Source organism: Ictalurus punctatus, chromosome 10, assembly GCF_001660625.3.
Source record: "Ictalurus punctatus breed USDA103 chromosome 10, Coco_2.0, whole genome shotgun sequence".
Classification (NCBI taxonomy): domain Eukaryota; kingdom Metazoa; phylum Chordata; class Actinopteri; order Siluriformes; family Ictaluridae; genus Ictalurus; species Ictalurus punctatus.
The window spans coordinates 28,480,708-28,502,500 of NC_030425.2; the positions used below are offsets into that span (position 1 = coordinate 28,480,708).

The following is a 21,793-nucleotide window of genomic DNA, read 5'->3' on the forward strand; positions in this document are numbered from 1 at the left end:
GTAGTGCCTGATGGGCTGGTCTAAGTATTTCAGAAACTGTTGAACACACACTACAAAACCAGCCAATAAGCAGTAGTTCTGTAAGTGGACACACCTTGTTAATGAGAATGGACAAACCTGTTCAAACTGACAGGAGGGGTATGGTAACAGTTGTGAACAGAATGCTGAGTGCGTGTATACGTATATACAGGGCACTTTATTAGGAACACCCTACACTAATACTAGGTAGGGCCTCTCTTTGCTCTCAGAACAGCCTCAATTCTTCGTGGCATGGATTCCACAAGATGTTAGAAACATTCCTTTGACATTCTGGTCGATGTTCACATGATCGCATCACGCCATTCCTGTAGATTTTTCCAGGTGCGGTTGAAGCGCCACTGAAGAACATCACAGTCGTTATCGTGTTCACGAAACCAGACGACTTTTGCTTTGGGATACGGTGCATTATCATGATGGAAGTAGACATGACAGGCCCAAAGTGAGCCAAGAAAACATTCCCCACACCATTACGCCACCTCCACCAGGCTCGATTGTTGATACGAGGCAGTTGGGTCCGCAGATTTATGCCATCAGCGCCAAATCCCGACTCTACCGTCTGTGTGCTTCAGCAGAAATCGAGATTCATCGGACCAGGCTAGGTTTTTCCAGTCTTCAGCTGTAGCGTCGGTGCGGTCGGTTGGTGAGGTGACGTGCCGTTCTGCCGTCGTAGCACATCCGCCTGAAGGTTCGACGTGCTGTGCATTCGGTCATGCTTTTCTGCTGACCACAGTTGTACAGAGTTACTGTTACCTTTCTGTCAGCCTCGAACCAGTCTGGCCATTTTCCCTCGAGCTCTCTCTCTCTCTCATCAACAGGGAGTTTCCGTCCGTAGAACTGCCGCTCACTGGATGTTTTTCCTTTATCGCACCATTCGGAGTATACTCTAGAGACCGTTGTGTGATCAGCAGTTATATAAACACTCAAACCAGCCCATCCTGCACCAACAAAGTCATGATCAAAATCACTCCGATTACTTTTTTTTGTGTCGCGTATCCGTATGAATTTATGCATTGCAGCGCTGCCACACGATTGGCCGATTAGATAATAGCATGAATGAGTAGGCATGCAGGTGTTCCTAATAATCTGCTCCATGAGTATGTTTAATTCTGACTGCATGAAGACTAACAGCGCCCCCCAGTGAATTTGAGTAATATCGCATTACATATCAGTGGGTCCTTACATGAACCTACTGTACTATTAAAGTTTCTGGTTGACAGCTCAAGATTAACCCTGTCAAATGCTTGCTGAAATCTGGTTGTCTGATTACTGCCATGTTTCTTGTTTTATTTTATTAATTAAGTCATCATTAAAAACCCACTTACAGATTAGGACAGCAACAAATCATACCAAATTTCAGCTCAACCAGACTTAGGGTTCCGGAGAAATTGTTATTTGACCTTGGCTCCACCTCCTAACGTATGACCACGACCCAAACTCTGCCGTTGGGCCAATCAGGTCCGGCTCACTCGCTTGAGCAGCGGGAGGGAGTACTACCTGGTGACCAGTTTTCATGTCTCTACGACTCATGGTTCGGTCCGCATGATTCATTTTAGAATCAGAAAAATAAAATAAGAAAAATCCTAACAAATAAAAATGAGAAAATAGTACTAGCTGAAAAATGTAGCAGTAAAATGGTCAATATTAATAATAGCAATATTAAAAACATTACTACTACTACTACTACTAATACTAATAAGAAAGTGAAAACAATAATAATAATAATAATAATAATAATAATGTCAGAATAGCAATAGTAAAAAATAATACATAGTAAAAATAAGAGTAATAAAAATAGCAGGCGCAATAATCATTATGCACTAATTATCTAATAACTATTAAAAATAGTAATCATTTCATAATACTAATAATAGCAGCAATCCTAACCATAACAGTGATGAATGTAGAAAGATGTAGTACTAAAATGGTAGCTATAATTGTAGTACTAAACAATCAATTACTACTACTAATAATAATAAACAAGTATTAATGGCAATGTAATTACAGTAACGTTACAGTTCCCGTCGTCATAGCAACTCCGCTCCCAACGTTCTTAGAAAAACACGGCTCAGGTATTCAACGCACATTCAGTACTACTAATAGAAACAATAATTACCGTACGCATATTAACAAAGATGTCAGATTAGTAATATAGAAATATCTTAATATATTGTGATAAAGTAACTACAGTAAGAAGCATAATAATAAAAGTAAAAACTGGTAAACAATGGTAATACAAATAATTCATTACTTCCATAAATAAATAAATAAATAAATAGCCATGTTAGTTTTGACTTTTTTAAAATGTTTTATTTCTCTTGGTCATTTTCTCCAACCCAAAGACAATTATACACAGCATAAGTCTAAAATATCCCACTGTAGTAGATTACAAGTTTTTCATTCATCATCATGAATTATTTTCAGTCCAGCACTCGCTCGCTCGCTCGCTCACTCCTTGAAGACACGGGACACTGATTCAGTTCAGCATGTCAAACTTATCGATGAGGGGAAACAAACAAACGAAACAACAAAAAAAAAAAACGTCAGCACGTATGAAGTACACCCAAGCCCTCCCATCATCCTCATCACCACCACCACCACCACCACCACCCTCATCATCCTCTACACACTTGGACAACGTGATGGACAGCGAGCGTAAAAAAGAAGCCCCCGTAAAGATCAGAGTCCAAAAATTATCGATTTATTTATTTATTTAAACGAACAGGGGATACGGATGGAGGAGAGAATCGTCCAAGTGTGCGATAAACGACTCTTTCAGACGGGGTGAAACGCCGCGCGTGGGGTTTTAATTCCGTTACACGATTCTCCAAAGAAGGTACACGATGGATGTGGGGGGAAACTTTAAAGAATCGCATCTTCTCTTGCATCGACAGGAAGTTCTTCTTTTCCTTCTTCTTTCTTTTTTCTTTTTTTTTTCTTTTTTTTTACAGAAAGAGTAAAAATGACAAATATTTACAATCAGGGTTTTTCCACATGCAGTCGGAAAAAAAACAAAACAAAACAAAACAAACAAACAAAAAAAAACATTGCAGCCGAAACAACACACAAAAAAGATGTTTAACAGACGGGGGGAGGGGTGTTAGGAAAAGGTGCAGGAAGGCAACTCGCTCAGTCTCGGATCCTCCTCTCCGGCAACACGCCACACACACACACACACACACACACACACACACACACACACACACACACACACACACACACTTGAGCTAAGTGAATAGAACAAGCATAAAAAGCAGCATAGGGCCTGATTGTATTCCTCCTCGCCTTCTTTTTGTTCTCCAGTCCCCTTTTAGTCATACACCTCATCGAGTAAATGGATGGAGAGAAACATTTAAGACACAGTAACAGCTTCGATCGGTCCGGTACTCGAAGACCCGCATCTCGGAGAATGAACAGAACAATCAGAAATGTGTGTGGTGTTAATCATCTCTCTCCAGCGTGAAAAAAATCAGTGCGCATCTTTCACTGAGGTGAACTTACGGGAAAATAAAATATAATATATATTATATGGGCATACGAGTGAAATGGTCGTTTCCTAGTCATGTAAAAGTAATGACGATGCCAACAGTGACCTGAAGGTGATTCGTTGATAGAAAGCTAAGCGTGAGGAGGGTTAGGGTGGTGATGCGGCGCATGCATCATCATCATCATCATCATCCGTCCCTTCATCATATTGCGAAACCTCATTTCAGTAGTGCATCAAACCACCGACATTCTGACCACTATCTACGTGATTAGCAAATCAAACAGAGAAGAAAACAAAAGGAAAAAAGAAATGCACTTTGATTCTTTACACTTGTATACAAGTACAGCCCCCTAACTAATCTCCGCACGTCTTCAAATTGGAGTTTATTTGATTTTTGATTCCCCCTCCCCCCACCGTCATCTTTTACAAGTTATATACAATATACAGGCAGCAGATAATACATTTTCTTCTGAATAAACAATCAAACAGGGACGTTATTAAATTAGACTGATCACTGCGTAGGATTTTAGATTAGAAAAAGGGGTCAATATGTTTAAAAAGAAAAAAAAAGAGAAACAAAAAAGGTGAAAAGGATAGATGCATCTTAAAAGCCCTCAATATGTACAGGAAAAAAAAAGTCCCAAGACATCACGAGAGAAGGAAGAAAGGCGGAGGGAAAAGAAAGAAGAAAAAAAAAAAATCAAGTAACAACGCACACTGACCCCCCCCCCCCCCCCCCCTTTTCTTCTTCACCATATACACATAAGCTCTGATTTGGTCACTGAACTAAAAATCTACCTGGTCAGTGTGTGTAAGTCAGTAAGTGAAGACTGAGATTTGTTAGTGACGTGTTTGAAAGGATACAGAAGTGTCTCCCCCCCCAAATCACTCAAAAATGCCTTGATATACCGTTTTGATCCTAATGGAAAAAAAATTAAAATAAAACACGAGGTATTTCAGTTACTGCTTCCAATGTTTTTTCTGAAAAACAGGAGATAGTCAGGGGGAAAGTTCACACCTCAGACCTCACACGCAGACTCACACACCTACGTCACATCCTGGAGATCCGCCACGAATGTAATAAACGTTCCTCCGACAGAAAGCAGCCAATCAATCGGTCCGGCGTTAACCATTATGGCGAAAAAGGCACGATGCTTTAAAGTCAGGCGACAGGGTTTTGTTTTGTTTTTTCACTTCAAAAAAAAAAAATAGAATAAACGTATTAACTCAGTGCATGCAACTACATTCATGATGGACCTCGTATACAGTGTCAAATTTCGACCCGTCTCCGGATTGCACGGATGTTTAAGCGACGACTTTTTGTCAAACGACGTCTTTGTATCGCGACAAAATACTAAACAGAGACACGGGGAATTCCGACTTGACGGAAAAAAAAACAAACACACAGACAAAAAAAAAACAAAAACAACCCCACCAATGTGTGTCTAACGTGAACGCTGTGAAAGAATTGATCTGTACAAACAAACCTACGTTCACACGGACGGGCGAGAAGTTTTCCCGACTGTGGGCGTGGCCTTTAGTGAGTTTTTTTTTTCTTTCTTTTTAACGTTCGATGAGAAATGGTAGTAGCTATAGAAACTACCTAAAGCTAAATAATCAAACTGAACATCTGTGTTTAAAAAAAAAAGAAAGAAAGAAAGAAAGAAAGAAAAAAAAAAAAAGAAGGTTTTTTCTTGTCTTTTTTGTTTTTTTTAAAACATTACATGCTCGGCATTGTACTAGCTACGCTGTCAGATTAGCAATGCTAGCTAATCGTACTAGCCACGTAGAGGCTCCAGCGATCTGTTACCCCCGTCCAAGCTTCATTTCCCCTCTAACGTCTCTATACGCATTTAATGATGGTATAAAATGGAACTGCGCCGAAAAACCAGTGGCTTTTTTTTTTCCTTCTTCTATTTTTGGACGTCGCAAACCGAAGAAACGGTCGGACCACCTGCGTCGTAGGATCGGTCCGAGGAACGATTCACGTGTGTGTTATCATTTTAGCCAACAAGTCGTTCCTGATTTGCGCGGAACTTGGAAAAGTCGCTCGTTGAAATCACGCGCACGTACGTACGAAATGAACGACGGCCCGTGACTTCGCCGCGTGTTGTGTGAGAACGCAGGACAAATAAGCCGACCCCCTCCCAGATTTCCACCACCTCAGAGTCGAACTGCGGTTTAAGCAAAAAGGTGTACAACGTGCAACGAAGACTATAGAGTAGCGAATAGCCGATCGGCGAAATCGCGCGTTCGCGAAAGGTAAAGCTGATGACTCGAACGTTTCGTCTCGCCAGTTTTGTTGTTCTTCGTGAAATGCCTCCGGTATATAAACCGACTCTGAAATGCCTTAAAAAAAAAAAAAAAAAAAAAAAAAAAAGTGCCTAACGCTATGAATTTTTTGTTAATCTTTCATCTAAAAAAAAATGAAGCCTATTACGATTAAAAATCATGAAAATCAAGACAAATCAAAAGCTCGTTCCAACAAGCTCCTCCCCAGAGTGACCGTCGAGTGGAATATGCCATGTATAGACCAGACAGAAAGAGGGTCAGGGTCAGCTTAGGGTGTGGGTGTGGGTGTGGGTGTGTGTATACACTAAACCGAGTACCCGTGTGCGAGCTGATAATAGAAGTGATGTGCTAATTCTGAAGCAGACAGACAAAACAGAAAAAAGGGAAAGCGTTCATCATTGTCATCATAATCATGGTTTTCACACCATCGTGTGTGTGTTGGAAAAATTCCCCTGTTTTTCCCATGCAACCCCAGGGCAGCGATGTGCCGTTATGTCACAGGGAGCCAGTCAGGGATGAGGAAGGGTGCTCCATAGCTCACAGTTCCCTTGATTGGGGTTTGCGGGTGTGTGTATGCGCGCACATGTATACGTACGTACGTGTGTGTGTGTGTGTGCGTGTGTGTGTGTGTGTGTGTGTGTGTGTGTGTGTTACAGATCGAGTGAACAGCACAATCACTGCCAGGACTGAGGGGGGAAGTTGTTGACCTCGGCCATGTCCTGAACGGGAGAGCCTTTGTAGTTGTACGTCAGCTTGATGCGCATTCGCAGCTGTTGCTGTAATCGTAAAAGCAGGAAGTCAGGTGTGTTGAGGAACAGGTACGCCTGTTAGTCATGCACAGCCAACTCTATGTACGTCGAGTGCATTAATACAGACAAGAGAAGAGAAACGACCGGGTGTACTAGACGATGGATAGCTGTGTAGATAAAGTCAACCGGGTAAAATAATGCAATAAATATCAATCAAATTCGATTCTATCTATAATTTTTTTTAAAAAAGGTCTTACCTTCTGCGGGTTAAGAACCCTGATGACTTGCGTGACGCTTCCCTGGTTGAGCGCTGGGATAATATTACTGCTAGGAGAGAGGAGCTGCAGCTGGAACGTCTACCGGCACAAAAAAAAAAAATTACATATATATATATATATATATATATATATATATATATATATATATATATATATATATATATATATATATATATATAAAACACGACCATACATATGCATATATATATATATATAGAAATTTCGAAAGGGTTCACAAACTTTCAAGCACCACTGTAAGAAAGATGCTGCTGCTGTTAATATTAAAACATATGTCTTCGCGTCATAGTAGAGAAGGAGAACGTGTCGAGGAGGCAGACCTTTGGTACCGCAGCCTGGAACACAAACTCGGCCATGTCCGCCTCGGTGGAGTTGGAGGCGTGGATGGTGATGACCGAAACGTTAGGGTTCGGGTTGGACCTCTCGAAGGTGAACTCGATTTTCAAGCCGTTCTTGTTGTACGCCGTCATCGGAGGAATAGCTGCAAAAAAAAAAAAAAAACCCGTCAGGTTGTGAAGGTCCGAACGCGTGGTGGCCGGATGGTCGGGCGTGCGGACGTCGAGGTGAGGTGAGCTCACCTGCTGCAGTGTCGTTGAAGAGCGGCTGTGAGGAGAGACCGTCCAGGAGGAACGGCGGCTGGGATACGGGTACAGTAGGAGCAGGGGCAGGGGTCGGACCACCTACGGAGTGAGCAGGAATCATTAATATCACCGAACCAAGAGTGAAAGGAGAGGTCGAAACATATCAAATAACATTTTTTTAAAAAAGTGATGACCTACCAGAGAGAGAGAGATCCCCGAGTAGGTCGAGCAGCTCTCCTCCGGCTGAGGCGGGTTTAGTCGGCAGAGTCGTTTGGATCACCGGGACGTCGTTACCTCCGAGCAAGTCCAACAAATCATTCGCCTGGACAATGAAATGTCGATATCGTTCCAGAAATAAACACGATTACTAAATTAAAAATACCACATCCTCCCGATATGGAAGAAGAAAGCTATTTTCCTTTTTCAGTGAGCTGCTCTTGTAGGTCGATGGCTAGCTCATCCACACGATCTGCCACTGTATTTCTGCTAAGACTGACATTTGAAAACGCTTGCCTTTTATCAGGGCACAGCACATCGCTAACTTTAAGCACGCGCTTCTTCAGAAAATCACCCTCGGTGTGGGGTCGGCCTGATTCAGTCATTTCTTCAGCCTCGATCAAACTGGCTTTTACGGCTGCATCACGCTGTGCTTTTGCTTCAGAAAACATTGCTGGCTGGTGTACAAGGCCTTTCTTTAACTGTCACTTTCCTTGCTGTCACTGTCACTTGCCTCTGCTGTCTATCCAAGTCCCCGTATTCGTCACGGTGTTTTGTCTCATAATGACCTCTTGTGTCATTCGTTACAGACAGAGTCTCCTGGCAAATGAGACAGACAGGTTTTAATTTATAGTCGACTAATAAGTATTCCAACTCCGACCTATCATGAAATGCCCTACTTTCACCGCCAGTTTCCTTATTTTTGCCATTTTCTGGCTGACTGATGGCTAGCTAGCTAATACTGTACTTCGTTTATAATAGGGAACAGTGCTGCTGTTAAAACCGTTACTAATTTTGACATCCAGACAGTGTGCTGGATCAGTTGTCTTGTGAGTGTGGGTGAGAGGAGGAGGGGTGGCGGTAACCTGATGCTTCACTTTTTACACGTACGCGAGGAACACGATTTTTCTAACTGCTCATGAGGTTCTACAAGGTGGCAACAGTGACCCAGGGCTGTTGAATCTCAAGGTAGTTGAAGGAAAAAAAAAAACGGAATAAACTGAAGAGACGGGAACGAGCGCAGGCTAAAAAGTACCCGCATTTGTATAACTCTAGCCTTCGAGAGTAATAAGGATTTGTATACGGGTGCTAGCATTGTTCTTCGTGTTTTTGTGATTCTTCTTCGCCTTCACACCAAAAGACTTCCGCTTTACTGCTCTGTACTGACTCTTGTAGGCCAGGGGCGGTAGTGCAAGATGTCGCATGTGTCGACCGCCTGTGTACGCGTACGTGTCAAATGGAGAATACTTTGAAAGGCTATGCTTACGACTGTGCACATAAGTATACCAGAGGCGTGCAGTATGTTGGCAAGGCTTGCTGGGACTCGTAGTTCAGTGCGGCGCAGGTGGTACGGAAGCAGGCCAAGATCAATTTAAAACTATCGATGCGCCAGCCAGATAGAAAATGTGCAGCGGGCCGAATTCGGCCTCGTATTTGACATAAGCGCCATAGATGGAAATTTACACAAAACTCGTGAGCGTTTGAAATGTAATATAAAAACATTTTCCCAACTGTATAAATGATTCGTTTGTATCCGTTGTGATAAACAAGGCCCGGTGTGTTTCTCGTAATTCAATGCTTTCCCTACAAGTTTTTTTTTTAAAAAGGTATGCAAAAGCTTTCAAGTCCCATGTCGACTGAGAAATCTAATCTAACCTAACCCAATCTAATCCACGCCAGTAGCAGTCTCACCTGATTTGTCTGAGCGATGCTGGGCGGGTGTTTCGTGTCCAGTACAGAAGGTTCCGTCTCTCCGTTGGTCTGTACGATCTCCGTCGGGCCGTTAGTAGCCGTTTTCTCCATAATGGGCATTCGCTCCAACAAGGCCGGCCTTAAAGAGTAAAACGGAGAGAAGCGGCGTTGTGGAGCAAGGTCGGTAATCAAACACCTCTTACCGATCGTGATCGATTTCGTCCGCACTCGGTGTAGCCTGGGAAAGTGTGTGTCGTCGAGCTCTTACCTCATGTGATCGTATTTCTTGAAAAGCGCATTGTACTCCACAGCTCTCTGCTGTAACTCCACGTCTATGCTGCTGCCATATATAGACACCACTTTCTTTATTCGACTGGAAGGGGACAAAAACGAAAGAATTAAAACCGTTATAAAAACGGACTACGTATTAAAACCGACCGCCGCAGTTGAAAGCTTTTCTCACTTCACACCGCTGAAACGAGTGGACAGCTTCATGATGGCAGTCAGCGAGTAACCTCGGGTGACGGGGGCGGACAAGTTGGAGACGAGAAGACCTTCCAAAACATCCAAGACCTCATCTTCTGTAACCTGTGAGCAGAGGAATACAGCTAGCACTTAAAATACGTTTTTGTATAAAAATCTAAAGCAACACCGAGAGACACAGCGACACTAATCCTTTTCTGCAACCCTGAGCCATGACAACCGTACGTTAATTTTTCAATTCTAGATTTATCAGACTAGTCGAACATTTGACCACTTAACTATATTAGCGATAATGTGTAACGTACACTAGCAGTCAAAAGTTTGTGGACACCAGACTGAACCGTTTCTCATGATCTTAAAAGCCTTTTGATCTGAAGGTGCGAGATTAAATGTTTGAAATCGGTGTCGTAGACAAAAATATAACCGAGCCGACGCAGCCGGCAGCTGGTTCGATACTTGACGCATCATTAGTCACACGCTTGCTGTGTATCTTACGTACACCTGGAAGAGTTAAGAGAGATTTAAGAGAGAGTCCATCAGGTTTCCAAGTCAAGCTGTAAAAATGTTTAGTGATTTCATGCACGGCGACGTTACACACACACACACACACTGATGAGCTCCGTCTAACTTTAAATGTCACGCGGTCATCATCATTGCTGCGTCATCGTGAGCTGCGTCTCAAACTTGTAAACTTTGACGTTTGGAAGTATTTACTAAATCGGAAAATTCAGAAGACTGGTACGCGAAACAGACCTTTCAGCAGGTGACACGCGGGTTTTTTTCAAATTCAAACACTAACCAGTCTTTTTTTTGTGTGTGTTAGTACACGATAACAGTCTAGAATCATACAGTTATGCGATTTAAGACACAACTACTAGTGAAAAGACAATCTGTCTTCTACGTTTTAAACATTAATTTGCAAAATAATTGTAAATAATTTGTAAACTATTGTAAAATAAACGAAGAACGCGAAGTTAGGCAGGCTCGCATTTTGAATGAGCTACGAAGCCCCGCCCACAGGATCTCAGGTGGCCCGTATTTATTAGTGTTTATTAAATGACTTACAGGAAACGCATCCGAACGCTTTCCAGGCCGGAAGTCAGTTTTATTATTATCATTATTATGATGTTATTATTTTCTCAGTAACTTAAATAATAACGTTATCACGTTCTAGTTATCTTCCAAGCTATTTGTTGAAGTATAAATAAAAGCAATCAAATTTACTAATTGCACCGTGTACATCTCATTTTCCAGCAATTTGATTAGAGTCATTCGACCTTCCAGAACATACTAATGCTCTTCAAACTCGGAGAGAAGGGACAACGGTGCTCTCTCAGATTCCTGGCCTCGGATAACTGCGGCACGGTGTGCAAATGCAGTTCTTAAGCGAATCTGACAGGCGGAGTCCGAACGATGATGGAGTGGTGTAATATTTACTTGAATGGGTTCCTCCTCCTCACACTGGCCTGACACCAGCAGGTCTCCGTACTCTCCTATGCACCAGGACGCCACCTGCACCAGAGGTTGCTGCAGAAAAATGAAAATAAATATATTCATTCAGCATAAAGAAACGTGCACGCTCAGTACATGAGGTGATCTGGAAATAAATGAATAAATAATTTTTTTTTTGAATGGCTTCACCTGTGAGATGTCATCCAGCAGGGCTTTGTAGAGTCTCTGCACGGTGTAAGCATGCATCTCCACACTGTTGGTGATGAGCTGAATGAGGTTAGGGACAGAGTCGTCTCGGACGTAACTCCCCGCCTGCAACGACCAAACCGCATCCTTACAAACCGCAGTAATTTATTTAATAATAATAATAATCATCGCATTAGAGCTGCTGTCAGAGATAACGAACTCATCAGTTCTAGTGGTCAGTCGATGGATCACTCGAAATCATCATCATTCAACAGCTCAAAGAGTATGGCTTCAAAATGAGTTCACTAAAATAAAAAACATTTAAAACCTCGCCTTTTAAAGGGGCAGTATGTGATATTTACAGCCCTCTGCTGTCTGCAAGGTGAACTGCAATTGCAATGAGAACATGGCCAAGCTTCTCAAAATTCACCTCATCACCGCCAATCTCATTTTGGTTTTTTTTAAGAAAGGAATGAAGGGGTTTTAATTTTTCACCTCTGCCATATAATCGCAGGCTTTTTTTTTTAAAAACATTACAGACTGCACCTTTAATTTTTAATTGGACTGCATTGTAGCGTTCACTCTAGCGAGCAACAATTAACTTGTTTCGCTTGTAGTCTAGCGTAGTCACCTGCTCGAGCACATTTAACAGACTAGAAAAAGCAAGCCGCTACGCTACGTACTAGCTAGTACATTTTCTTCGTAAGCTTCTTGATGTGCAATAAATCAGACGCCGTATACGGTGGTGGCGTGACGATGCACGACACCAAACAGAGTAGACTGCCGGATTAATTTTTTATAAGCACGTGGTCCTGATTGTTATGCTGCTCATACCACAGCAATTCCTATTTAATAATTCCAATTTTTATATATTTATAAATTAATGAATAACATGTTGTACACATCCCTGTGCATGAGCTGTTACTATAGTAACGTTGACGTATTAGGACTAGCACGTTAATATAAACCTGCTGTTCAGGTACAGCCGGAGCTACAAAAAAAATTTACGCAACCAATCAGATTAGAAAATTCAAGAATAGTTCGTTAGGATTTGCCAAAGCGCTGAGAAAATCCTATTCAAAATGCTGCTCACGTACACGGAAAATTAACCAGAGTCTGTCGCTTGCTAGCGTGAACGTATCGTTACGTTTCTCTGCATTTTCCTCCCTTAGCACTTACATCTGGGTAAATCTGCCTTATCTGGCCACCTATAACACCACACAAGAACCAACGAGAAAGTGATTTACCGTTGTTAACACCCTCATAATGGTGTCTATGTGCCATCTTTTAGAGGGTGCATACCTGGAAGAGAGAGAGAGAGAAAACAAGTTAAAATATATTCGCATCATTCTGGAGAAATCAAAAAAGTTGCAGGTAATTTCCAGTTCCTTCATGCTCTGAAGAGGCGTCACTCATCACCTCTGATTTACATGCTTCAGCTGCATTTTTATTTTAAAAGGTTATTCAGGGGGGTGCCAATAATTTTGCACACTTTTGTTTGGTTAGAGAATTTGACATGGCAAATATACAGACAATTCCATAAGACTTGGCACCCTGAGAGAACTAGAAGAAACATTTAGCACGGAGAAACTTATTTATGCAGAGTGCAAATCTGAATCGGTTCTCAGAGGGTGCCAATAATTTTGGCTCTCGACTGTAGTGTTCCTGCAGTACAGTTTCAACAGTACAGATCTTCCAAGAGCCTTACTTCTCAGCGGCCAGGAAGACCCCAGACGCGCAGTCGGCTTTGAACTCCGGATCGCACGAGTCCAGGAAATATAGCAGCTCCTTCATCATCCCACGGATGTTGTTTCCGTTGACCAGGGCGAAACTCAGCTCCATCGCACGTCTGTAGAGGAGCACAGAGCGTCAGGAGACCGTCCCTAGCCGAGCTATTCCGACTGAAAACGAGCATGTGCTTATCAAAGTACCTTTTGATGGAGACGTCCAGGTCTTTCAGACAGTCCACGATGGTACTCCGATGCCTTTGAACTGCATTGTGGTCTGTCTGCACCGTTTTCAGTAAAGACGTCAGCGCCACATATCTGAAGTGTGGAGGGGGAAAAACCAAATGTCAAGGCATTGTAACACACAGAAACCAACAACAACAACAACAAAGGAAAGAAATTGCACGAAACGCAAATTTTTGCTTGAGAAACATGTTGCGTGCACGCATCATTAATTTGCAGTATCTGCACTACCTTTCATCTCCAACAACCGTTATCCATTCCATAATCCTTTCCCCCAAAAAAAAACAAACATACACTTTCCCTTTACAGAAATAGGTTTGATTTAATTCCGATAACCTTTGTAAAAGATCTCGGTGGCTACGGACTGTTTAAAAACGTACGACACTTGCTTTGATCCTGTTCACTCTGGTGCAAAAAACACCACCTTGGCAACCCTGATTGAAGGTGCTACAGGCTTGTGAGTCCTTAAATAAAATAAATAAAAAGATGAAATAATCCTGATTATTCTTTTCATGCGCGATGATGAAAAACACGGCTACCTGATGTTTTTGTCATTGTTGAGAAGAAAACGTCCCAGGATATTAATAGCTAATACCTGCAGTAGAAAAGAAAAGAAATAAATAAAATCAGCCGTCGTACTCGAATCACAATCGATCAACCTAAGAAATTTTTGTGTTTTACACTCTACTCACCCTTAATCCACTCTCTGATTTGATGTCCATAATAGTCAGAACAGTTTCATACAAGATCGCATTGCCTACATTTTTACTCGTCTCTGTGTTTGTCGCAACCTACGACGCGTAAAAAAGAAAAAAAAAAGAAAGTCAGCTGAAGATTTAAATGCCAACAACGTGGAATGTTGCAGTAAAATTAGATCTACTGAAATACTTTACCTGTGCAAGAATGTCATTCATAGCTTCACTAGAGTCGTCGTCGCCCTTTCCCAGAATTCTCAGCAGCCTCAATATCCGCACCTGAAACCAAACCGTGCAGTTTAACGCATTAGCAAGCAAAGGAATGGGGATTCAATTTGAACAGGATATGCTAATTATGATCAAACTAAGCAGGAATAAATCATTTTTAGCAGAAAAAAAAAGAGATACATTAATACACAAACAGGACAGTTACACGAGAGAAGATCTACGGTAAAGTCCGGTCCAGAGAACTCAAACCATCTAAGGTTTCGCTCCATTTTCAAGTCATTGCGTTTGATTCCTGACATGCAATATAGCAAACTTACGGGTATCCCTCACAAACGACCTGTGTTTATTCATAAATATACAATTTCTGCGAGTGTTTAAAAATACGATCATGTTAATAAATGAGCGTCATTTTCCAGATAGAGATCACGCTAGAGATTGCCTCTGCTAATACGTTACAAGGATTAATATCAACAGGTTTCATCTGCCAAATCGATCTGATGGGTCGGGATAACGGTTATTTAGCAATTTTACCATATCGCAGTTCACAGCATGTCTCATTATATTCCTTTGCTAGCAAAGTACGGTCCGTACAGGATTCCGTGGAGGTTTTTTGTGACTGTTGAGGCAAAAAAAAGTTTGAGCTTGAAATTTGCGATACAAGGAGTCTTTTGTACTACTTGAATTGGTGAAATTGCAATCAGACGAATCGTCTTCGTTTGTTGGTAAACTGAACCCATCAGCTGTACTCCTGTTCGACGGCTTTGGCAGAGTGCACGTTGTGATGACGTCACATGACGCGTCTTGGCTCGACTCTGTGGAAAATCTGCTGTAATTTTGAGAAATTGCACGCTCCCCCGAACGCTGTGGCATCTGCTTGATTTCGCGTTGATTTCTGCGACCGCAAAATCATGAAATCCTGGAGGGACAGCGTACGAAAGAAGGACTGTGGGGTTGGGGGGGGGCTCAGATTTATTATGTATTAATAACTGACTACTCAAAAAATAAAACGCACAAAAAGATTTGAAACAAGCATCAAAAATTTCATGTTCAATGTCTGAAGAGAGAGGTTTCTCCTCAGTCTTTGCACAAGGAAACAAGTTCTCCATAGTGCACATGCATTTCTGATCTGCTGAAATCTGATCTGATCTGTTTGCCATATACGCATTCTCACATGGCTTTATCCGTGCAATAATCGCCAATCTTCGTCATAAATCTTACACTTTCCCTTTGTTTGCCACGGGCAATGTTTGCAGAAGTTGATCAGATTTAATTACGATTACACGCTTTAGAACAAGATCTTAGAAACTATCCGACAAACCCCAGCCCTTTTCACACTTTGCGTTTTCCAAAATTAGGCATAAAAACATGAACCTGGCAACCCTGACAGCGTTACAAAAGTACCGACGATACCCACAACATCTCCCAAAAGGCGAGTATGATTGTACGACTATCAAAACATGGACGCTATCGCTCAGCTCTTAGATGAAGCCCAGGACGGGGAGACTATAGAAAAGGGGTGGGGCTTACCTGCAGGAAGGGATCACTGATGCCGGACACGTCGTGTTCAGGAGAGTATCCAGACATGATCAGGTTCTTCAGGATTCGCACCAGTTGAGGAACCAGCTAGAGAGAAAAAAAAATGTCCAGTGGGAAAACAATAAATTAATGAATCACTAAATACATGAATCACATTCTGTAAGTCTGATTTCTAAATAAAACAAAAACATAACGACACACACAAAAAAAAGGGGGGGGGGGGGGGGGGGGGGGGGGGGGGAGTGGGGAGGCCATAAACACAATGAGGGTGAAAATCATCTTGGAATAATCTGATTTTCTCAGCACATTCGGTTAGCAGCGAGTCGAATGGATGCATCAGTGTAACTATGGAACTTACCTTGGATTGTAATAAATAATTAGCGGTAGGGCTGTGCGATTAATCGAATTTTCAATTACGGCCTCAGACAATTACGAAAACAAATCAAATCGAGATGAAACGATCATCGGCACGCGTTCGGTTTCGAAAAAGCTCTCGTTTTGTCCTTTTAAAACCCACACGCCATTTTTCTTTACAGCGGTGCGCTTTCGCCCCTCCCTAAAAAGCCGGACTCACTCCACGCCAGGCTGCGGCGTTTCTAATTCAGCGCGAGCCAAGATGACAGACAGAGAACCTTTGGTCGACAGGAAAGGTTAAACCGTTTCCGCCGTTTGGAGACCGTTTGGTTTCAAGGAGTCCGACGTGGAACGAAAAGAAATAACATTTGATATCGTCGGAAAGCTCGTTTCCACTGGCGCCGTGACAGCTGGGCTAAACACGCTCGTTTCCTTTCTAGAGCTCGCTAATAGTGAGTTCGACAGGCTGGTCTAAACCAGGAGAGAGAATTTCACAGGCTAAGGAAGTTTAAAGCACGTTTCTGTCGACGCGATTCGCCGGAACGAGTCACGTGACGTGCTCCGCTCGCTTACAAGAGACATCGATACAGTAAAAAGAGATGCATAAAACGCTGAAATTTCGTGCAAAAGCATAAAAAACACGAATGTAAGCAGCTATCCATAGCTCCAGCATGTAAGGAAAGTACATGTAGAGGCAGGGTGATCTTTTTTTTTTAAAGTTCAATAAACGCATGATGTTTCTCAGGTTAATGAGTAATCGTGTTTAATAATCGTGATCTTGACAATGACCAAAATTGTGAAGTAGTGATTATGATTTATTTTTTTTTCCATAATCGAGCAGCCCTAATTAGCAGTGGCTTTCTATTTTATCCTGGTGTTAGTTTTGGGTAAAAAGATCAACCAAAAAAAAAATAAAATAAATTACAAAATTTGTGCTCTGGGGGTCACAAGGACAGAACGAATGACCGTTATTAGTTAGTCTAAATGGTGGAACACTGGACCACGAATTATAGACAGCTCTGTGATGACATTCAAAACCAAATCAGAAATGATAGAAAAAAGACGACAAGGAGGACGCATCAGAACCAAAAGGATCAAAATAAATAAATAAATAAATAAACAAACTGCACTACTTCTACAGTGAGCACAGTGACGTGTGATTCTTTAAGAGCATGCACCAGCTATGAAACCAGAATGTCCTCTTACCTTCTCATTCTAACACAATGCAGGAATTGTAACGAAGACAAAATGACAGAAAAATATGAAGTAGATGTTAGGGCGGGGAACTGGAAGAGAGCTTTAACTTTCAGAAAAGAGCTTTGAAAAATAAAAAATGTTACGATCATGAGTAATGAAAGGTGGGTTCGTGCCGGAGAGGCAGAGGAGAGAAAAGAAGAGAGAGAGAGAGAGAGAGAGAACGCGCTCTAAAGGAAGGAGCGCTCTTAAAGAAAAAAAAAACAACAAAACACCAATGTAGAGCGAGCATAGACAATTCAAGAGCGTCCAAGAGCGCCTTGGCAACAAGTCTAGGCCACGAAAAACTTTTGTTTTGGGTTTATTTTAACGAAGTAATGCAGAAAAGAAAAGAAAAAAAAGAGTGTTATTTAATCCAGTCGTTTGTTAAAGCACAAGATGAAGAGGGTGAAGACATACCTTTCTGAAGTGGGTGAGCATGTCGGGACTTCGTTCGCACATTTCAGTGAGTAAAACGACAGACGTGTGGAGAACTCCTGATAAAATAATGTTATAAAATATAAAAGGAAAAAGGTCATACAAAAAAAAAAAAACACAAAAAAAACAAGGCAATTTGTGTCATATGTAGATCATCCGAGTCGACAAAACTGCGTCAGGAGGAACGGACGCACTGTTCGTGAGTTCCGACACTCTTCTTTCTAGCATTATTACTTCACACGTTACCATAGAGACGATGCGATGACTTACGATCATGATGTGATGCGTCAGGCCTACATGGTAAATATTTGTTTCCTGGGGCTATAAAGGTGCAATAGCAGATTTTTTTTCTATAATCGTACGTGTATTAATAATCTAGAACATGATTAAAATGTTATATGTTTTAAAAAAAAAAAAAAACGGTTTAAGCATGAACTCAGGACAAAAAATATTCCGTGGCATTTGAAAAACTGAAATCTGGTCCAGAATGCTTGCTCGTTTCTGATTGGATGGGCTGACTATCAGTCATTTTTCTAGACGCAGTCCTGGCAGGTCTTTGGGGGCGGAGCTTTGTGAACATGGGTGGGAATAGAGGGCTGCAGGGATGACGTATTTAATCCTATAGGATTTCATCCACTGGCTTTTGGATTATTGCAGAAGATCATCTAGGTGACCAACAAGAGTTTTTTTTAATATTTTATATATAAAAATTTTATGTATGTATATTTTATGTGTGTATATATATATATATATATATATATATATATATATATATATATATATATACACACACACACACACACTTTGTTCATCAAGATAATCTTCACAAACCAACGCAACGTTTATGAATCTCAAAAAAACTTGGTGTATTTTCATGAATAACCTCTCTTCTCTCAGTCTCCTTTAACCCTCTACTGCATGAATTACTACATTTACATTAAAAAGTTCCCATGGATTTTTATTACTTGAATTAGTTGGTCAATTGTTGCCACATGGCAGCAATGTGCAATGGTGGAACGCATCATATAGTCAGAAAAAATGCAAAGTGCATGAGATTACTGCATTTTCCAGACTATAGGATTTTTTGCCACCAAGTAAGCATGTAAAACTGTTTAAACATTTTCCTTTAAGTAGTTTTGCCTAAATATTGAACAATTAACCAGATGAATTATTACATTAATATTGAGAGGCCTCCAATGATAACGTTCAACAGGCCGTATGATTGCAAAAAAGGAAGTGCGCTTCCTGGTCAACGTGACAAGGCATGCTTTTGTTATGTCCAAGTTAACGCCCCATTTTTCCAATTACATAGAAAGATAGCCGTTTTGTATTGCCGCCTATCCAAAAATTAGAGAATAATCGTTGCCATATGGCAACAGCATGCAGTAAAGGGTCAATTTATGATAGAACACTGGGTAATGTTAGTCTAGTTACACTCCGTGGAGACAAACGGCGCTTAGAAACACAGATACATTTCTAGATAAATATCTGCTGGTTTGTAAACACGCCACGTAGTTTCATACAGAATTGCGTGCATGTACTGTATGTGACTACAACTGTAGCCCGCGGATAATATTTGTAAACAAATTGAAGTTTTAAAGATATTTCTACAGTGGATATAAAAAAGTCTACACACCCTTGTTAAAACGTCTGGTTTGAGTGACGAAAAAAGAAGAGAAGAAAAAAATGAAACCGAGATCAATCATGTCAGAACTTTTCCCACCCTCGATGTGAAATTACGACGTATTAAACTTAAATGAAAAACACAGACGCGTTAGGGGGAAAAAAAAAAAAAAAAAAGTACAATAACCTGGTTGCATAAGTGTGCACGCCCTTTTACAACTGGGGGTGTGGCTGTGTTCAGGATCAACCAATCACATTCAATCTCATCTATAATTCTGATTAACCCCAGTTAAAGACCCCAAATTTCTGGAGGAATTTCTTCACATCTTCATGGATTCATCCGACTGCTGAAGCCATGGTCTACAAAGAGCTTAGAAAGAGCGTGTATGGTATCTCACTTGTCGAAAAGTATCAATCAGGAGAGGGGTATAAAAGAGTTTTCCAAAACATTAGATGTACCATGGAACACCGTGAAGGCAATCAACAACAAAGAAAGAAAACAGAGCACCGCGGTGACAGCATGGAGAACCGGACGTCTCTTCAAAATCTATAAAAAGGACGAGAGACAAACTTACCCGGGAGGCTACCAAGAGACCTACGGCAACATTAAAGGAGCTGCAGGAACATCTGACGAGTACTGATTACTCTCTGCATGTGACAACATCTTGTATTCTTCACATGTCTGGGCTATGGGGTAGGGAGGCAGGACAGAAGCCCTTTCTCAGAAAAAAGATAAAATAAAAAACAAACAACAAAAAAAAAACATCCAAGCTCAACCATGTGACAAAATGCGTGCAAGTCTGATGAGACAAATTCCAAAAAGGTATAATAATTCCATAATTTCAACAACAACAAAAAAAAGCACGTCACCAAAAGAACACCACATCCACGGTGAAGCACGGTGGTGGCAGTATCATGCTTTAGTGCTGCTTTTCTTCAGCCAGAACTGGGGCTTTTATCAAGGTGAAGGGGAATCATGAATAGATACAAATAACATGATTGTAGTGCAAAACCTTCAGGCATCTGCCAGTAAGCTCGTGAGAGGACTGTGCACAGGAGATGCCCTCACGACCCGACGGATCTAAAATGTTTTTGCCAAGTCAAGAGGCGCCATGCTGAAAGACTGCGTGGTGTAATAACATCAAAAGGTGCAGTTTCGTATTAGTTTCTAGTGTGGCAACTAGATTAGTGTCCCCCCCCAATTTTTCCCCTAAAATGTTTGTTTTATACGTTGGAAAAAGGGTGGAAAAAGTTCATCACACAAACCTGCCATTTTAACAGGGGTGTAGACCTTTTATATCCACTCTACACTTATAATCATAACAATAAGAAGAATGTTCGGTAAAAAAAAATACTAGGTAAAGAATCGTTGAGAAGGTGCTATAAAAATCAACCCTTAGTTGGGTTACTACTAGGGCTGTTATTAAGCCAACTACCTTTAGTGTGTATTGACAATATTTAAAAAAAAAAAAAAAAAAATACTCATATTGAGGAAGTTATCAGTCATTACACTGCGTGAATAATTATCAGAGAAAACCCGAACGTGCGTTGCAAACCGTGTCTCACCGTGATTCTTCTCGCTCAGCAGGTTTTTTGTCGCCGGCAGGAACATCTCCATCAACTCCGGAACCTTCCGGATGACGTGAACCGCACACAGCGCTGCCTGAGTGGAGAAAAGCAGTAGAGAAGTTCAAACGGGAATCCCGGTCGTGTCCGACAGCGTGACGCGGTTGCGAATTACCTTTTTCCTCAAGTAGGAATTTGACGTCTTGAGGAGCTTCTCCACCTCCCCGGCCAGGTCGCGACACATTTCTGACGATCCCATACAGCCTAGGGTGCACAAGGCCAGTCCCTGGACGTACTGTGTGCTGTGATTTAGATCGCTGCAAACGGATAAACAGACACAGAGATTTAGAAACGCCTGGCAGGGCGGGGTCACAGGAGCGCAGATGCACGTTCGCTTCCTGTCCGTCACTTACTTCTTAATGCAGTTCGTCATTAGTAAATGGACGTCCTGCCTCTCGTCCAACAGCAACATGGCCCCCAGGTACCCTATTCTCTTGTCGGTGAACTTCTGTGAGGCGATCAGCTTCAGACATTCCAGCTACAGAAAAATAAAGACTTGTTACACCATTCAAGCATTCGATAACGTTCTAATATGTTACACCCCATGTAGTAAGCACATTTGTTGTTGTCGTTTGTTTGTTTTTTTACCTGCCCGAAATGTGCCGGATAACCCAACATGT

The 21,793-nt window shown here is 41.5% G+C and overlaps 1 protein-coding gene across 2 annotated transcripts in view; it reads right to left on the reverse strand.

Annotated features, from left to right (window-relative positions):
* Positions 1 to 2,320: 2,320 nt before the first annotated feature.
* Positions 2,321 to 21,793, reverse strand: part of ap1g1 (adaptor related protein complex 1 subunit gamma 1) — a 31,454-nt gene continuing 11,981 nt past the window's right edge. Inside the window, exons 2-23 of one of the 2 annotated variants that reach the window (XM_053683393.1) lie at positions 21,762 to 21,793; positions 21,527 to 21,651; positions 21,289 to 21,430; positions 21,114 to 21,210; positions 17,907 to 17,983; positions 15,891 to 15,986; positions 14,334 to 14,414; positions 14,133 to 14,231; positions 13,980 to 14,035; positions 13,402 to 13,515; positions 13,179 to 13,319; positions 12,718 to 12,772; positions 11,474 to 11,596; positions 11,270 to 11,359; positions 9,813 to 9,937; positions 9,618 to 9,722; positions 9,350 to 9,488; positions 7,640 to 7,763; positions 7,439 to 7,540; positions 7,181 to 7,341; positions 6,822 to 6,920; positions 2,321 to 6,591 (exon numbers count right to left, since the gene is read on the reverse strand). The exon at positions 21,762 to 21,793 is cut by the window's right edge and continues 172 nt beyond it. In XM_053683393.1, the coding sequence (XP_053539368.1) occupies positions 6,490 to 6,591; positions 6,822 to 6,920; positions 7,181 to 7,341; positions 7,439 to 7,540; positions 7,640 to 7,763; positions 9,350 to 9,488; positions 9,618 to 9,722; positions 9,813 to 9,937; positions 11,270 to 11,359; positions 11,474 to 11,596; positions 12,718 to 12,772; positions 13,179 to 13,319; positions 13,402 to 13,515; positions 13,980 to 14,035; positions 14,133 to 14,231; positions 14,334 to 14,414; positions 15,891 to 15,986; positions 17,907 to 17,983; positions 21,114 to 21,210; positions 21,289 to 21,430; positions 21,527 to 21,651; positions 21,762 to 21,793 (2,285 nt within the window). In that variant the 3' untranslated portion in view covers positions 2,321 to 6,489. The other variant, XM_053683394.1, reaches the window with a different exon arrangement.